This window comes from Candida margitis (genome assembly GCF_024628925.1).
Source record: "Candida margitis strain CBS 14175 chromosome Unknown scaffold3, whole genome shotgun sequence".
Lineage (NCBI taxonomy): Eukaryota > Fungi > Ascomycota > Pichiomycetes > Serinales > Debaryomycetaceae > Lodderomyces > Lodderomyces margitis.
The window spans coordinates 1-14,840 of NW_026261810.1; the positions used below are offsets into that span (position 1 = coordinate 1).

Sequence of the window (14,840 nt, forward strand, 5' to 3'; positions counted from 1 at the left end):
AGTACGTTCAAGCTCATGAGCAATAAATTTGTCGTGTCTTTTTTCAATGGGGGTACCATTGGCGATAGCAGCAAGCAAAATAACCAATACCGAACTTTTGAGTAAAGATAACATATTGTGGGTGTAGAGTCTTGTGGATCCCGACAGTGAAATTGACTAAAAGTGTGCAAACTCCTCCATTTATAGAATTTCCGTAACCATCGGTCGTCCACTCTTCTGTTGCCCGGGGGCTAAATAGCGGAAGCTTCATGGGAGCATGTGGTGTTCACAAAGTCATCCCTAAAGAGTCATAACCATTATCACTGCTGAAGTTGCCGTGGAAACGGCACCAATACCTCAGCATCGCTCAATTGCTGCGACATTTCAAAGTGGGTGAAAATTCATTGGATTACACTGCGATTCTCATAACCCCACTTGAGGGGCGCTTTACTGCAGTCCGGTTTAGTGCTGCAAATGACGTATTTCCCTCCTTGTCACTCGGGTTTGTATACTCTTCGCTCAACCATTGGTGAAAAGGAAATGTGTGCAAATTATGCTACATTGTTCAGTGTAATTGTATTGTAAAGTATCATAACCATGTCAAAACAATACTCATATTGTTACTGCAAAAAATAGCAGGTGGTACCACATGGCTACATTGCTATTACTGTTAATCAGTCCCAAACTAACAAAACAATATAGAAAGAGCCCCTTACAGCTCATGAATTAAATTTTATAGTTCTTGCGTTGACATGTGTCTCTGAGTTTTGTTCAGTGGAAAATCACTTTTGCTTAAAGTCAAAAAAGTCTCCTCTCTAGTCTTTATGTTATCAGATTCAACAATGGATATATCAAAATCAACAATGCCAACACTATACGAACTGCGTACGGCATCACCACACAAAAACTAACAATAAATGTGGTAGAAAGAATTTACCTTTCTGCTCATACAAAAAGGTTATGAGAAATCGATGGAATTTCACGTCGCAGAATGACAACTTCAATTGCAAAGCCGATGAATTATAAAGTATCATGTCTATTCTTGCTGTTACGTGGTTGCATGGTTATGATAATGCTATGGTTGTTGTTTTAGTGTACCACATGGCCCAATTGACTCCTACTCCAATGGCCAACTTCCGACAGGAGGTGGAGAAGAGTTATTTCACACTTCATTTTGAACGTCTATAAAAGGCTAGGCTTCCACTCCTAATCTGTCAGACTTATTACAAAAACAACAATCAACTATGTTATCTTTGCTCAAAACATCGGTGTTGGTCTTCTTATTAGCTGCTGTCGCCAACAGCACTCCAATTGAAAAGAAACATGACAAGTACATCGCTTATCCTATTGAGCATTTTGAACCCTCACTTATTGGTAAAAGGTATGAGCTGGAAAGTTTTGATGAAGGTGGTGCTAGATACATTACAAAATTGAAGATTGGATCCAATAAGCAAGAGGTGTTGGTTATGATTGATACTGGAAGCTGGAATTTAAATTTCCCAAGTGTTGATGCCAAATGCCAGGGTCGCAAATGTGCTGCTGGAACAACTTTTGACCCATCCGAATCAACTACTTTTAAAAATCTTAGTATTTTTAGCAGATCATATTACGGCGGAGGGGGCTCCGTGCAGGTTTCGGGATTTAAACTGACTGATGATTTGTACTTGGATGATGGTAAGAAGCTTCCTGACTTCGAGTTCAATTTGCTCAATGCAACTTTCTACCCAAGAGGTATCTTTGGTATCGGGTACATTACTAATGACAATATCTCCTACATTGAGGCTACTAAAAAAGCTGGGTATATCAACAAAGCTGGGTTTTCAATCTATACAGGCTCCGATCATAAAGGAACCTTTCTTTTAGGTGGTGTTGATAAAGCCAAATATGAAGGAGAATTGGCACTTTACGATACACATCTTGCAATACCAGGAAAGTCAATTACCACCTCGAATGGAACAGTTTTACCCTTCCCAAGCGTGTTGGCATTGGATACCGGAAGTGCTGGCTTAATATTAGATCCGCCCATTGTCGACCAGATATTTAAAGAGGTGCGTGATGAAAAGGGCAAGATCTCATGCGATATAGCATTAGCTGGGAACAAATCATTTACTTTCGATCTTGGACAAGGCGTCGAAATTGACGTGCCTTATTCAGATGCCTTTTACTGGAATGCGGATAAAACAGCTTGCAACACCCGTATTGAAAAGACAGGTCACCATGGAGCCACTCAAAACGTGGGAATTCCACTTATTAAACACATTTTCCTTACTAATAATTATGACACAGGGAAACTTGGTGTAGCTCCAGTAAGATATACAGATGAGAGTGACATTGTTGACTTCTGGTTTTAAATGTACTCGATAGTAAGAGGTTTTATAGGCTTCAAATAAACGTATCGCCTCCTTAAAGTGTGAATGAGAGGTTAAACTTGTACAATAATCCTCTCTACACCTGTAAATGAAAGAGAGAAAACGAAAAAAAGTCAAAATTTCAAAAACTACCTCTAAATCTTCAACAGCTTTTGGAGAAGGAGATGATAAAAAGCCCAACATGCTTTAGGACTTCAAAACGTACACTATTTCAATCATATACTGGAATGCCACGAAATTCATACGTTGTCAATAAGACTTACCCACTTCTAATATGGAATAACTTGATACCATATCAATTGAAATATCTAAGTGGTTTGGGAGCTGGAGTATTGGCGTTTATCAATCTACATCCACAAATTTGGATTTCTTTAGGGCCTCCGATGCTGGTTGCTGGATATTATTTAAACAAAAAGATTAAGCACAATTTGTATGTGCAAAATGCTAACCGGGCTGGTCACCGTGCCAAAGAACAAACAGCAGGATATTCCTCCAACAAAATTGTGAAAATATTGCCATACGATGAGGCACAGTTATATAACCTCCAGGAGGAGATTGACAATGAATACGACTCCCTACGGAAGCAGATTGTGGATTTGGCAGGGAAACGGATAATTGAGTATATCACAAGCAACCCAAAGTCAATTCAAGGAGATGAAACTTTATCCAGCTTCATTGATAACTCGCAATTTAACATCAATATGTTTGAAAATGAAGTTGAAAGTTGGGTAACGAGCCAAGTAAAGTTACCTGGAAGCTCCACCAAGGATGACGACGAGTTCAAACGGTTTATCAAGTTACTGGTTCCATACTATAACGAAAAGACCCTCAGGACGCGAAAAAGATTAGGGGTGATTGCCGTATATTTATTGAAACTAAATGAGATTGATTGGGTCATGTCATTAGAGGTTTGCCCTGTGGGGTGGTGGAAGTCGAAGTCAACTTGGATACGTGAGATTGAGTCTATAGAACACATGGAGAGCCAGTTGTACAAAAGGTTTAGCAATGTCTAATAATTCTTGTATGTATACAACTTATCAAATATCAAATAAATCAAACCATTCTATTGTCTTTTGAAATAATTGGCACTAAAGTCATGGAATCTGCCATACTCATAGCAGCCACTGCCTTCTCTCAATTCCCTCAACTTTGGTAACCATTCTTCGATGTCATGAATTCTTTTTGTGGTGGCTGGATGAGTAGAAAACCATTGTCCAAAGAGTGAATTGGAGGTATTTCCGCCCATTTGCCTGGTCAATTTTTGTTCTTCTCTTCCCATCCTCTCCCAAAATTTAACAGACTCATCGGGGTTGAAGCAGCTTTTTGCCAAGATTTCACATCCAATATGGTCAGCTTCTGTTTCCATCTCTCTACTGGCTGGCATTGTGAAAAGACCATTAATGAGCAAGTCATTGAACCATGAAACCCCAGTCATTGAATACAATACTGCCGATAAGAACATATAGAACGGCTGTGAACTTAATTGCTCACTTGAGTGCTGGGCCAATTGATGTGACAATTCATGGGACAAGACCGTTGCAAGTCCGTCGTCGTTCTCACAAATGGGCAAGATGGAACTGAATACAAAGATCTTTCCATTGGGCAAAATGAACGCATTTGGCGGTAATGTGTCGTTTTGGATGATGTTGATCTCCCAGTGCAATTGCTTCAAATGCTTTCTCTGAGTCTCGTCCTCATCATTGGCTATTGCTGTTGCAAGCAACTTGTTCATGATTGTAGAGATCCGGCCATAAAGTGGATTCAGGTGAGGCAAGATCATAGATCCATACTGCGACATAATTTGTCGATAAGAATAGTCACCAATCTTTGTCTCAATCCAGAACGGAATCGATATGAATCGAAGTCTATGAGTATATGGTGCCTCGTGAAGGTTCAAAAGATAAAAGCCCAAAAGACCTCCACCGATGTACATGGCCTTTCTGCTCGTAAGCAACAGCAAGTAGTACTCGTAAACGTTGGGTGACAGACCAGAATTGTTGAAACGACGATAGGAAGCATAAGGTCTAACCTGGATTGCATTAGTCCTCGGTGAAAATCTTTGACGGGATAAGGGGCCAAATCGAGATTGTGTGAAATGCTTAATTCCAGCATTACGAAGGTGACTCAGTATGTTTGGCCTCAACATGTCTATATTTTGTAACTATCTGGTGGAGTATCTACTGAAAAGTGCAGTTGTGTGTGTTGCCTTTTGCGCTACTGCGAACATGATGGAATATTATAGATAACTAAAAATTTCGCATGCACAACAGCACTATGTTGCAAAGACCGCCAACCACTGTACAAGAGGCTTAACGACGTTCGAATTCACCTAGATGACTCCAATCAGAAGCTGGCTAAAGCAAGTACATGTGGTTGTCCCTACACCAGATACTTGTCACGTCAGTATATACATAATAATCTATTACACACACCTACAAATCCCAAAGTTCAGATAACTTTCCAGCTCTATCATCAACTGCATTCAACCTTCTTCTCAATGCTTCATTAAAGCAGATCTCTTGGGCCAAGGGGAAGAATGTTTGCGACCAACCTTTTTTATACTGTTCAGCTTCGGCAACAATATCTCTCAATTCCAACTCCTGGAACTTTACCTCAAATTCTAATTGCTTAAACATGTCATCACCAATCAGTCCATTTTGATATAATTTATTAAATACTGGTTCATTCTCTTTCAATTTCATGCTTCTTCTGATAGCTTCAACTCCTCTGCGTAACAATGCGGCTTTCATCACTTTTTCATGTGGTTTTTGATCCTTTGGTAAGTCTGGATCATTACACTGTGACTTTAGCTGTTGGTATAAGATTGCATTATAGTTCTCTTTGAAAATAGGTTCAACTTGTTGAAATTTTGCTAGTCTATGTCTCCTGTAGAAAATTGAAAACACCACAAATATGGTCAACACCACTCCAACATAAATCAAGGGGGTGAATATGGATATCTTTACCAACTCGGGCTCTGGAGTTGGGGTTGGAGTTTCTTCTGACATTATCGGTGACCCTGGCGATTGATAATGAAATGGTTCTGTTAGAGTGATTTTTGACAGAAACGCACTTCCTTTTTTTTCTTTCACTCTTTTTCACCACGTCACGTCGAAAGAGTCCTGTATAGAAGAAGAATGGGATATTTGGTTAGAGTTTCATTCACTTTGACAACACAAGAGACATGTGCATGAGGGAGCACCCCCATCTACGTGTGAGTGAGATCATGACTTTGATCAGTTCACAACTCTATAAATATATGGCAGTACTGCCTTTATCACCAGCCATTGCTGACCCTTCTATATCTGATACCAAAATATCTAGCCAATTCATCGAATACTTCATCCACCTGCTCATTACTAAACTGGTCTTCTAACTTTGAAATATCTTTGTTCTTAGCAAGATCTATTATATCATTTTTGCTGTTTCCTGAATCCTTCTCCAAAACTTCACTGATCTCTTCTTCATTGGGTAAAATTATTTCATAAAACACACCTAACTCTAGTACTCTGGCTTTGGACAAAGTCTTGAACTCTTTAATCGTTGAGGGAAGGGCAAAAGATGGCTCATCGCCGTCTCTGTTGCTCAAAGGTGCCAATTTTTGCTCATCTTCTGTCAAGGTCGAATTGTACGTACGACGAGTAGCTCTATCCTCCAAATTATCCAACTGCGACTGTAATTCGGTCACCAATTGTACAATATCATCATTACCTATGTAATCAGCAGCATCAAACTGATTTGATGTGTTGGACCCTGACCCTGAATCAATTTGCGCCATCCGGGATTTGACATCTTTGACTTGAATCTCTAAAAGCTTCTGGCCGGTAGTTGCAATTACTTTTGACTGCTTTTCAACGAGCCCTTCAAGGTTTTGGATCTTTTTGCTGATATCCTCTAAGCTAGACATGATGTGGGTTTTGGGTAAAGAAAGTGTTCTTGAATTTGTAACGTCGAGAGCATTTTTCTTCACGCACTTGGTGCAGCATAAATAAGTAGGATTCAACCGCAGAGAAGTGAGCGACTACGCAGTCCACAGCATTACCTACTTACTTGAGGAGTTTCGTCACATGCTTTTACTTTGTAAATAATATCAATAATTGAGAACTATATAGTGATCTTAGTTACAATCTGGGAGCAATTGCGTCCTTGGTGCATAGCATCATCGAGGTACAGCAAAACATTCTCCTGAACCGAGCTTTAGCAGTAGCTCGAACTAGCATTCCTTAAGAAATTGCCGGCACCAAAACACCAAGTTCTATACTTATGCAACAATGCTTCTTTGGTTCATTCACTGTTGGCCATACTCCCAATAAATCCACAGGCAGATAACAAAAATGTACAATTCAGCCCGGTACTCACACATTATCCTCGTATCCAGAAGACAAACAAGAAAAAGTTAATCCAAGATAATCGGATCGTCGTGACTGGCCCCGTGGTCATCATAATCTGTATTATAATTCAGTGTATCAACTGCTGACTCAAACCAGTCAACAGGGGTCTGACGATGAATGAAGTTACCGACATTCATCTTTTGCTTAGTTGCTGATTGTTGGCGTGTCTTTTCATTCTCCTCCTCTTCATCTGAGCTTATCACCAAAACATCTTCTTTGTTTGATGATGCATTCTTCGCATTCAACCCTAAATCTGCTCCTCCTATAGCTCGATACTTTTGCAGTCCTAATAATTCTATCTTCTCCGCCAGCGGAGAGGTAATCTTCACAAAGTAATTGAATGAATCACTAATTAGTAATGCGTTTAAAGGAAAACTTGTATCACAAATTGGACAAGAGTAAAATGGGCAAGTTTGGTATGCAGGTGCAATAAACCTCGACGTATAACTATCTCCTGGCAATGGGTTATCGACAATTTTAACATAAGGGGAAAGCTTGAGTTGTTGTATAACCATGGGTGACCTGTAATCCGAACCAAGATTCGCTTGATGTGGAACTATTTGCTGGTACGTCGCTTGCCGACTACATTGGGTACTTGAATCTTGCGACAGAGATTGTGCACCATTCTTTCTCCGTGCCATCTCGTTGAAGTTGTGTTGTATTAGGTTCTTTCGCGTCATGTCTTTGATAGATGTCGGTATATTATGGAAAAGGCAAAAATTGTCATAGTCAAAGCACTCAAAATGCGAGCAAAACCTTGATTTAACAGGTAGTTTGATCTTGCCTCCCCCTAGTGGATCCTTTAACGAAAAGACGATTTTCTCAACTTTTGGCATATCTTCGTCGGCATCTTCCAATTCACGTAACTCTGATTCCAATATAGGCGCGATATTTGCTGGTAGGGATTTGTAATGTTCTGCCCGCTGCTCCCGAACTCGAGAGAACGGCTTTATTGTTTTTCGCCTCTTGACTGGAGTTGTTGGTTCTGGAAGTTGCTTGTTTGATTCAACACCTAATTTCTCATTCCTTTCACTCTCCAGGCTTCTCCTTCTGGGGCTTAATTTTAAAGCTTCAACTATATCCACTTTTTTACTATCACTGCTCCTCCGGTGCACTGTTTGGGGTTGCTGATTCAATGCTTCATTCAACACCGATTCTAGATCATCAAACTCCTCAGGCTCCCAATCTGGAAAGTTTGGCATTTCTGGCGCTTCTTTATTCTGCTGGATATCTGCAGTGTTTAACCCAGTAGTTACATGGGCTGATGCAGAGTGAGGGATATTACTTGTGGTCTTTGGCATCTGTTTCTCGTTGACTCCCTTGAGTGTAGCCAGCGGCAATTTTATAGTGATCAAAAGCTTGTTCACGTTCTTTCTATGGTATTCCTGAGAAATGGTCACATTTTTACTTAAAATCTTGGGTCCTCGTACTGTTTTTAATCTAGGCATCTCTTCACTCTGTTCTTTAAGAAGAGTTTATGGTTGTCAGGTATAGTATGGATTGAATGAAAAGAAAAACCAGATCTACTTAAAGCCCAGTTTGCCGAAAAGAGATGAATCCCATTGTCAAGTTTCAATGACGCAAAAAACAGGAATATAAAAAACGACATGCCAAAATATGCCACACTTTGCATCCATTTGTAATCAAAGTCGAGATAGACCGGGGTGCAAATTTGACAAATATGTCTCCAGGTCAAACGCTTTACAAAATTTGGACTTCTTGTCAGTAGTAAGGCGATAAATAATTCTGTATAAACATGATTCTAAATAATTAATTATAGAGCATTCTTCAATACTGACAAACGGTGGTCACACCGTTCCCGTTTAGGTCCTCCCATTTCCTGTATTTGGTCTCCCTCCATAAAATGAGCCATACTCATAAACTCACAGATTCAAATTTGAAGTCCGTTTTGAGAGCTTCCGATATTTCCAGCTCCAATAATTCTGTAAGCAAACTGCCATCTCGTAATGTTCTCCAGTGGCCCTGTATTAAGTCATACCTTTTTGGCCCACTTATAGGTGAGCTGAGCCAAATTTGTTTGTTTGGAGGTTGTTTGTTAATGACATATGTACCGTTTGGAGGCAAAGTTAAAGTTAACACACCATGGCTAAGCTCAGCATCGACTTGTTCATAGCTTCCGTTCAATTCTTCCAATTCGTCAGCCAAGTTTTCAAGATATTCATTGGATATCTTGTTGTATTCTCCGTCGGAAATTTGATCAATTTTGCCATCAAGGTTTTCTCCTTGTGTGCTGACGGAGTAGAATCTGGCAGCTGTTGGAATGTGCATTGGTGTGGGTGGTATTCTCAATGACACCAAGCCTGTTGGTGTGGGGAGTTTGCTTTTAAAAGTTTGGCGTGCAATATATCTTTGCAGTTTTGTAAGTTGTCTAAACATGTTTGGGAATGGGGACCTATTCTTGATCAATTTTGGTTAGTTTTGTATGACCAATTGAGTGATTGATATTTGATGATTCTTTTTTTTTTCCCTTTCTAATTTTTTTATGATTCTTTTAGGAGATCTTTAATTTTTTTTTTTCACCAAACAAGCAGCTACTGTGAGAGAACCTCCTAGTAAAGAATCTACTATGTTTTTGCTTATTATAGCTATTGCAATAGCCCTTGTTGTGCTCATTTTGCTACTACCTTCTTTGTCAGGATTAACCAAGGTGAGTGTCCAAACCCATCCTCGTCATAAAAAGGACTCGAAACCCATCAACGAAAAACAAACTGAGGCCCAGAACAATTATCAATACGGATACGTGCCTCCAGATGAACTCACACACTCCTCAAATGATTTAGACGATGAAGGATTTTTAAAAACGGAGGCTCGTGCGTTGAAAGAGAAACTTCAAGTACATTCAGATGATATACCAATCAAGATCAGGTTAAAGAATTTTGCTGGCGATGACACCGGGTTAAGAAGAAGAAAAGCTGAGAAGTTAGATTTAAACACTGATCCGGATAGTTATGACTATGATCTTGACGAACTTATTGCTGAAGAAACCGAATCGGCAAGGCAAAATGTTCAAAAGGAGTTTTACAAGGGACAAAAAATCGGAGGAGAGAAGGAGGAAATGGTTTGATTACATCAGATCTGTTTTGAGTGACTGATTCTGGCAGCAACATTGCTATCTAACGCACATGTCAAATACATCTACCCTAGTGTAACTTCAGTTGTTTAATTTTGTTTTTTTTTTGTATCTTTTTTTGTATTTACTTCCAAATGTATCTCAACATAACACATTTTGCTATCTCATAATAACCCGCTGCTAATTTAATAAAGGAAGATCATTAATGTCATGGATCGCTTTATGTGGCATTCTTCCATATATATACAACTTTTATTGGAGTTGGCTTATAGCCTTGTTTTGCCTGGTGTTTGTTTCGGCCATGGTTGTTGCTATCTTGTATGATTATTTTTTCCAACCTCAAAGAATACGAGGCATTTATTCAATCCCGGGCGAACTACCGGTCGTTGGTCATTTGCATTTGCTGTTGCATAACCCTGCCAAGGCGTATATGGAATGGGCGTCCCGTTACAACAAGTCAGTTTATCAAATTAGGTTGGGAACAAGATGGGTCGTTGTGGTGAATTCATACGATGCAGTGGTTGACATTTGGATGAACCATTCATGTCAGAATAACTCAAGGCCGGTGAGCTACACATTCCATGGCTTAATCGGCTCTTATCATAGCTTCACAGTGGGTTCAACACCACAAAGTATAACCTACAGGAGAAAGAAAAGAGCCATCTCCCAACTACTCCACACCAAGTCAATATCGTCTCGTGAGCTGTTTATTTGTGAGGAAATAGAGTTTATTCTACACGAGATAAGGGAAGTTGCCAACGACACTGATGTGGATTTAACTAATTATCTAAAGTATTTTGCCTTGCGATGCAGTGTGTTTTTGACATATGGTATCCATTTAGACTGCTTTGGTAAAGATAATGCATTGTGCAATGAGATCATATCAAATGAGAGCAATATAATCAGGCTAAGATCACCCATATCCAATTTTCAAGACTCCATACCTTTGTTGAAACACTTTCCACTGCTCACCAATGCCCGCCTTGCACTGCAGTGTGGATATAAAAGAGAAATGTACATGAGCGAACTTTATCATAGGTTTCAAGATGGATTTAGAGATGGACACGAGGATAATATAAGTAGCTTTGTTGGTCAGCTATTAGCAGAAAGTAGCGTCAATCAATTGAATGAAGCAGAGATTTACAGCATTTGTTTGACTTTCATCAGTGCTGGCTTGGACAACACACCACTTAATCTAAATTACTTGCTTGGAATTCTTTCGCAACCAGAAGTTGGATGGCTGTATCAGTCAAAAGCTGTAAACGAGATTCTTGCTAATTCCAGAGGAGACTCTACAAGGGCGTGGGAACAGCTGAATGGGTCAGACTTGAGAAATGCTTACGTTCACGCATTGATTTTGGAGACATTGAGACAGTTTACTGTACTTCCATTGAGTTTACCTAGAACTATAACGAGAGATATACTCTATGAAAATGTAAAGATTCCAGCTGGCACCCAGTTATTCATGAATGCATATGCTGCCAACCATGATGCAACTCATTTTGTTGCTCCTTTTGAGTTTAGACCGGAAAGGTGGATTGATGAGAATGGCCACATTAGCTTCACTGCAAAAGCATATCAACATTTTGCATTTGGCGCAGGTTCAAGAATGTGCTCGGGATATAGCTTTGCCCTCAAAGAGATGTACATATTTATGGTTAAGATTTTGTTGATGTTTGAAGTGCATCCCCCCGATTCCAACTTGATGATTACAGATCCCTTTGTCAGCAACGGAAACCCGCGCGCGACTTCATTTGAACCACTTGGCCACAACATCAAGTTGTCTTTACGACAATTTCCCAACAGCGAAAGGCCGCATGACATGGCATTAATAATCTAGGGTTTATACAATATATAAGGTGGTATTAAGGCTAAAAATAAAAGGCTCTAGTAGTGCGCTTCTAAATGAATAATGTAGGATCAATGTATCCAATCTTTCTAACGACAACTGACCGCGTGTTTGATACCAACGGTAGATCGTACTTCAATACCCCCGTTATTATCAAATCAAAAGGATTTTCACTAATAATTTCCCATTTCTCGGTATTATCCGGGTCGGTTCCATCGTGTTTTTGTAATTGTTGTTCTGTAACATCCTTTCCGGGATTGAGTAACTTGATTTCTGCTTTTTGGACGGTAGACTCTCTCGAGAAAAAGCCACCTCTAAAGTTCATTGTCGATTCTAGAGAGTGGATCGTACCCAATTTGACTGTCTCAACTTTGGCATCACTTTGCTTAATTTGGACACTATCATCGCCATCAGGAAGATACCCGCTTCGTGCAAACAAGTCCAACTCAACATCATTGATATCCACAGAAAACCAACCAGGGTTGAACGCCTCCACCACTATATTGAAAACAAGCTCGTCTTTGCTAACAATAGGGTTCTCGATGGAGTTAATACTAACTCCGGTCAAATCCTTGGTGGTTGCCATCACGAATCCTAATATAAATCCAACTGTAAGTATCACAAATATGCATATTAGGGTGTATAAGAACGATCGAATACAACTAGATCTTTTCTCTCGTGTACGGCCCATGAACAATGAATTAGGGACTCCATTCGTATATGGATGGCTAACGGGACTGAAATTCCGTGAAGCTTTCTTATGCATAGGTAGCTCTGGAAGGTCAAAATTGGGACTATACGGCTGGTTTTGATCAAAATCATCCACATCATAATAGTAACTTTGCTGTTGCTCTTGGTACGGAAATGGGAAAATATTATGACCTTCCTTATTTGAATCGTGGTCCTTGGGGCTCAAAGGCTGACCAGTGGATAAAAACCTCTTGCTTTGTCCTCTAGTTCTGGGGAGATTCAAATTCAATGATCGATAGTGCGGGATTCTTTGGTTTGAATTTAGCAAAGATGACGATTCATTGGGGTGGGGAAATTTGACACTGTTGTCGTAATAGATAAGTTCGTCGTCAAAGTCTTCTATATCAATATCGTCAGGAATGGTACTGTACCGTCTTGGCTGGGATCCTTTTTTGTCAAATAGTTTTGAGGTAGTAGATCTTAGCTTTGAAGACGTTGTAGATGACTTAAGTTCCTTTTTCATAGCATTTTTGCTAGACACCGAGTGAGCCACTGACGACTCTGCTGGTGTTTGTGAGGTGTGGAGATATTGCTGCGATGGTAATTGACTTGTTGATGAATTTGCTTGTACTTGATTGGCTTTGTCCAGGCCCTCATCTTCGGTTGAAGTTCCCCTTCCCATATCCCCAACGCTTTCTTGAAATGAATACGCGTCGTCATTAGATCCGTCATTTATAGATTGGGAAACACTCACATCTCTCTTGTTTTTATCACCTTGTGGGAAGTTAAGGTCCTGTTCTGACACTCTATCTGAAATGTCTGCCTGCAAGGGACTCTGTTGGCCATTCTCAATGACTGAGGTGCCAGAGAGAGCTCGACTCTGGATAGGCCTTCTCAACACATGAGTGTCCAAATGCGCTTGACTATTCATCGAATTTGCAATAGACGGAGCCTTACTAGACATTAGCCTATGTGGTTTGATATCGTTGAGTTGTTCAGCTTCCAATACCGAGGGAGGTCTCTTGCCACCAGGATGTGGTGCATGGGCTCCGCTTACGCTTCCATTTATGCTGACGCCATCTCCTATATTTATCTGATTTCCATTGCTCGTTGTATCAAATGTGTCGTCATTGTTTTCATAAACAAAGGTTTCATCACTGTCACTGCTTTCTACGTCATCCACGGCGCTTGCAAGCTTTGCAGCAAAAAAGTCAGTCTTTGTTGAGCTTTGTTTGGCAACCTTCTTCTGTTTCGCTTGTTTGTTTGGCATATCTGCATCATTTAGGTTGGCCATCGAAGATGTATTTAAATTTGATATGTTGGGATGAAGTGTGAAGTTTGCCGAGTGATGAGTCTGTTGTGATTGTTGCCTAGTTTGAACTTCTGTCTGTGACTGTGGAAGAGAAGATAGCGACGACTGAGGTAGTCGTGTCATATCATGCTTTGTATTTTCATCATTTGCAACTCTGCTACTTGCCCGAAGAGTTGGTGTGGGGGAGGTAACGGCACCGTTTTTCAATATCGTAGAGTGGGGTTGTGTTGCCAACTCCAAATCTATCTTGCTTGGGCCGGCTGACAAGTTTGGAAACACCGATGACTGCGGCGACTTGTTTATCATGTTCGAAATAAGTGCGGCGTTCTTTGGATGTGGCTCTTTTGAATGTATGATCTTTTGCTTCGCTTTCAAAGATTTATTGATATTGTTTATTGTGTTCTTGTTTAGTTGTGGGTTGGGTTGCAAAGTATGAGACAGTCTTGGTGTCGCTGTGCTGCCGTTTGAAGTTACGTGTTGACTCATTCCAATCTTGGGAGCCCCATTTGATGAATTATTGCTCTGTGCAACTCGCGCTTGACTTTCAGGGACGCTTGGAGTCGGCGTCTTTTGCTCGTCAGCTGCCTTTTTGCTCTTATTGGGAAGTGCCTGAGCAGTACGATCATCAAGTTTGCTATGGCTTTTTGTTGCTATTTCCAAGTTTTTTGTATTTTTTGAAGATAAGTTTCTCACTCTGCTGTCTTTGAGTCTGTTGTTTTTCATATCTGTATCCTCCTGTTCGTTATTTGAAACTTTAGCTCTGCCCTCTTCTTTTTCCAGCACGAGGCTACCAGAAGGAGCATCACTTTTGATTTTGTTATGTGTATCGTCCGACATGATTGTCTTTTCATATAGCCCTAACTTTTAACATAAATACTCCAGTGTCATATAACCAAGCCAAGACTGATGTACTGCAACTTTGAATCAAGTGGTCTCTCCACTGGTTGTAATCGCTTTTGTCACGAACAAAAGTTAAAGTTTTGTTTTGTTTTTTAAACTTTTGGGGATTAAATAATTAAAAAAGAAACAGAAAAAAAAATTAAAAAAAAAAAAGTAAAACAAAAAAATTTATCGCTTATAAGTTTTTTATATGTAGGACAATGTGAGAGTAAAACGGTGTGTGGCTTGAAAGAAAAGGAAAGAAAAAAGACAAGACATT

General features: G+C 40.0%; 11 protein-coding genes across 11 annotated transcripts; 4 read left to right on the forward strand and 7 right to left on the reverse strand. All coding sequences in view use genetic code 12, as the record gives it.

The window, feature by feature from the left end:
* On the reverse strand, positions 1-114 carry CANMA_002620 (uncharacterized protein; the record flags this gene model as incomplete). Its single annotated transcript, XM_051814709.1, has 1 exon — positions 1-114. A coding segment is annotated over one exon (114 nt), but the record flags the coding sequence as incomplete, so codon positions are not given.
* A 1,109-nt stretch (positions 115-1,223) lies between these two features.
* On the forward strand, positions 1,224-2,330 carry CANMA_002621 (uncharacterized protein; the record flags this gene model as incomplete). Its single annotated transcript, XM_051814710.1, has 1 exon — positions 1,224-2,330. The coding sequence occupies one exon, from the start codon at positions 1,224-1,226 to the stop codon at positions 2,328-2,330; it is 1,107 nt and encodes a 368-aa protein (XP_051671592.1).
* Positions 2,331-2,575: 245 nt separating this feature from the next.
* Positions 2,576-3,361, forward strand: GOA1 (Goa1p; the record flags this gene model as incomplete). The annotated part of the gene is made up of 1 exon (XM_051814711.1): positions 2,576-3,361. The coding sequence occupies one exon, from the start codon at positions 2,576-2,578 to the stop codon at positions 3,359-3,361; it is 786 nt and encodes a 261-aa protein (XP_051671593.1).
* A 50-nt stretch (positions 3,362-3,411) lies between these two features.
* CANMA_002623 (metalloendopeptidase) lies at positions 3,412-4,494 on the reverse strand (the record flags this gene model as incomplete). The annotated part of the gene is made up of 1 exon (XM_051814712.1): positions 3,412-4,494. The coding sequence occupies one exon, from the start codon at positions 4,492-4,494 to the stop codon at positions 3,412-3,414; it is 1,083 nt and encodes a 360-aa protein (XP_051671594.1).
* Positions 4,495-4,780: 286 nt separating this feature from the next.
* Positions 4,781-5,356, reverse strand: CANMA_002624 (Sec63 complex subunit; the record flags this gene model as incomplete). Its single annotated transcript, XM_051814713.1, has 1 exon — positions 4,781-5,356. The coding sequence occupies one exon, from the start codon at positions 5,354-5,356 to the stop codon at positions 4,781-4,783; it is 576 nt and encodes a 191-aa protein (XP_051671595.1).
* Positions 5,357-5,625: 269 nt separating this feature from the next.
* On the reverse strand, positions 5,626-6,255 carry MRP8 (Mrp8p; the record flags this gene model as incomplete). Its single annotated transcript, XM_051814714.1, has 1 exon — positions 5,626-6,255. One exon carries the CDS (start codon positions 6,253-6,255, stop codon positions 5,626-5,628), a length of 630 nt encoding a protein of 209 aa, XP_051671596.1.
* Positions 6,256-6,744: 489 nt separating this feature from the next.
* Positions 6,745-8,187, reverse strand: FGR3 (Fgr3p; the record flags this gene model as incomplete). Its single annotated transcript, XM_051814715.1, has 1 exon — positions 6,745-8,187. The coding sequence occupies one exon, from the start codon at positions 8,185-8,187 to the stop codon at positions 6,745-6,747; it is 1,443 nt and encodes a 480-aa protein (XP_051671597.1).
* Positions 8,188-8,614: 427 nt separating this feature from the next.
* Positions 8,615-9,136, reverse strand: YFH1 (ferroxidase; the record flags this gene model as incomplete). Its single annotated transcript, XM_051814717.1, has 1 exon — positions 8,615-9,136. The coding sequence occupies one exon, from the start codon at positions 9,134-9,136 to the stop codon at positions 8,615-8,617; it is 522 nt and encodes a 173-aa protein (XP_051671598.1).
* A 190-nt stretch (positions 9,137-9,326) lies between these two features.
* CANMA_002628 (uncharacterized protein) lies at positions 9,327-9,824 on the forward strand (the record flags this gene model as incomplete). The annotated part of the gene is made up of 1 exon (XM_051814718.1): positions 9,327-9,824. The coding sequence occupies one exon, from the start codon at positions 9,327-9,329 to the stop codon at positions 9,822-9,824; it is 498 nt and encodes a 165-aa protein (XP_051671599.1).
* A 307-nt stretch (positions 9,825-10,131) lies between these two features.
* Positions 10,132-11,670, forward strand: CANMA_002629 (uncharacterized protein; the record flags this gene model as incomplete). Its single annotated transcript, XM_051814719.1, has 1 exon — positions 10,132-11,670. The coding sequence occupies one exon, from the start codon at positions 10,132-10,134 to the stop codon at positions 11,668-11,670; it is 1,539 nt and encodes a 512-aa protein (XP_051671600.1).
* A 61-nt stretch (positions 11,671-11,731) lies between these two features.
* On the reverse strand, positions 11,732-14,518 carry VAC7 (Vac7p; the record flags this gene model as incomplete). The annotated part of the gene is made up of 1 exon (XM_051814720.1): positions 11,732-14,518. The coding sequence occupies one exon, from the start codon at positions 14,516-14,518 to the stop codon at positions 11,732-11,734; it is 2,787 nt and encodes a 928-aa protein (XP_051671601.1).
* Between the last annotated feature and the right edge of the window lie 322 nt (positions 14,519-14,840).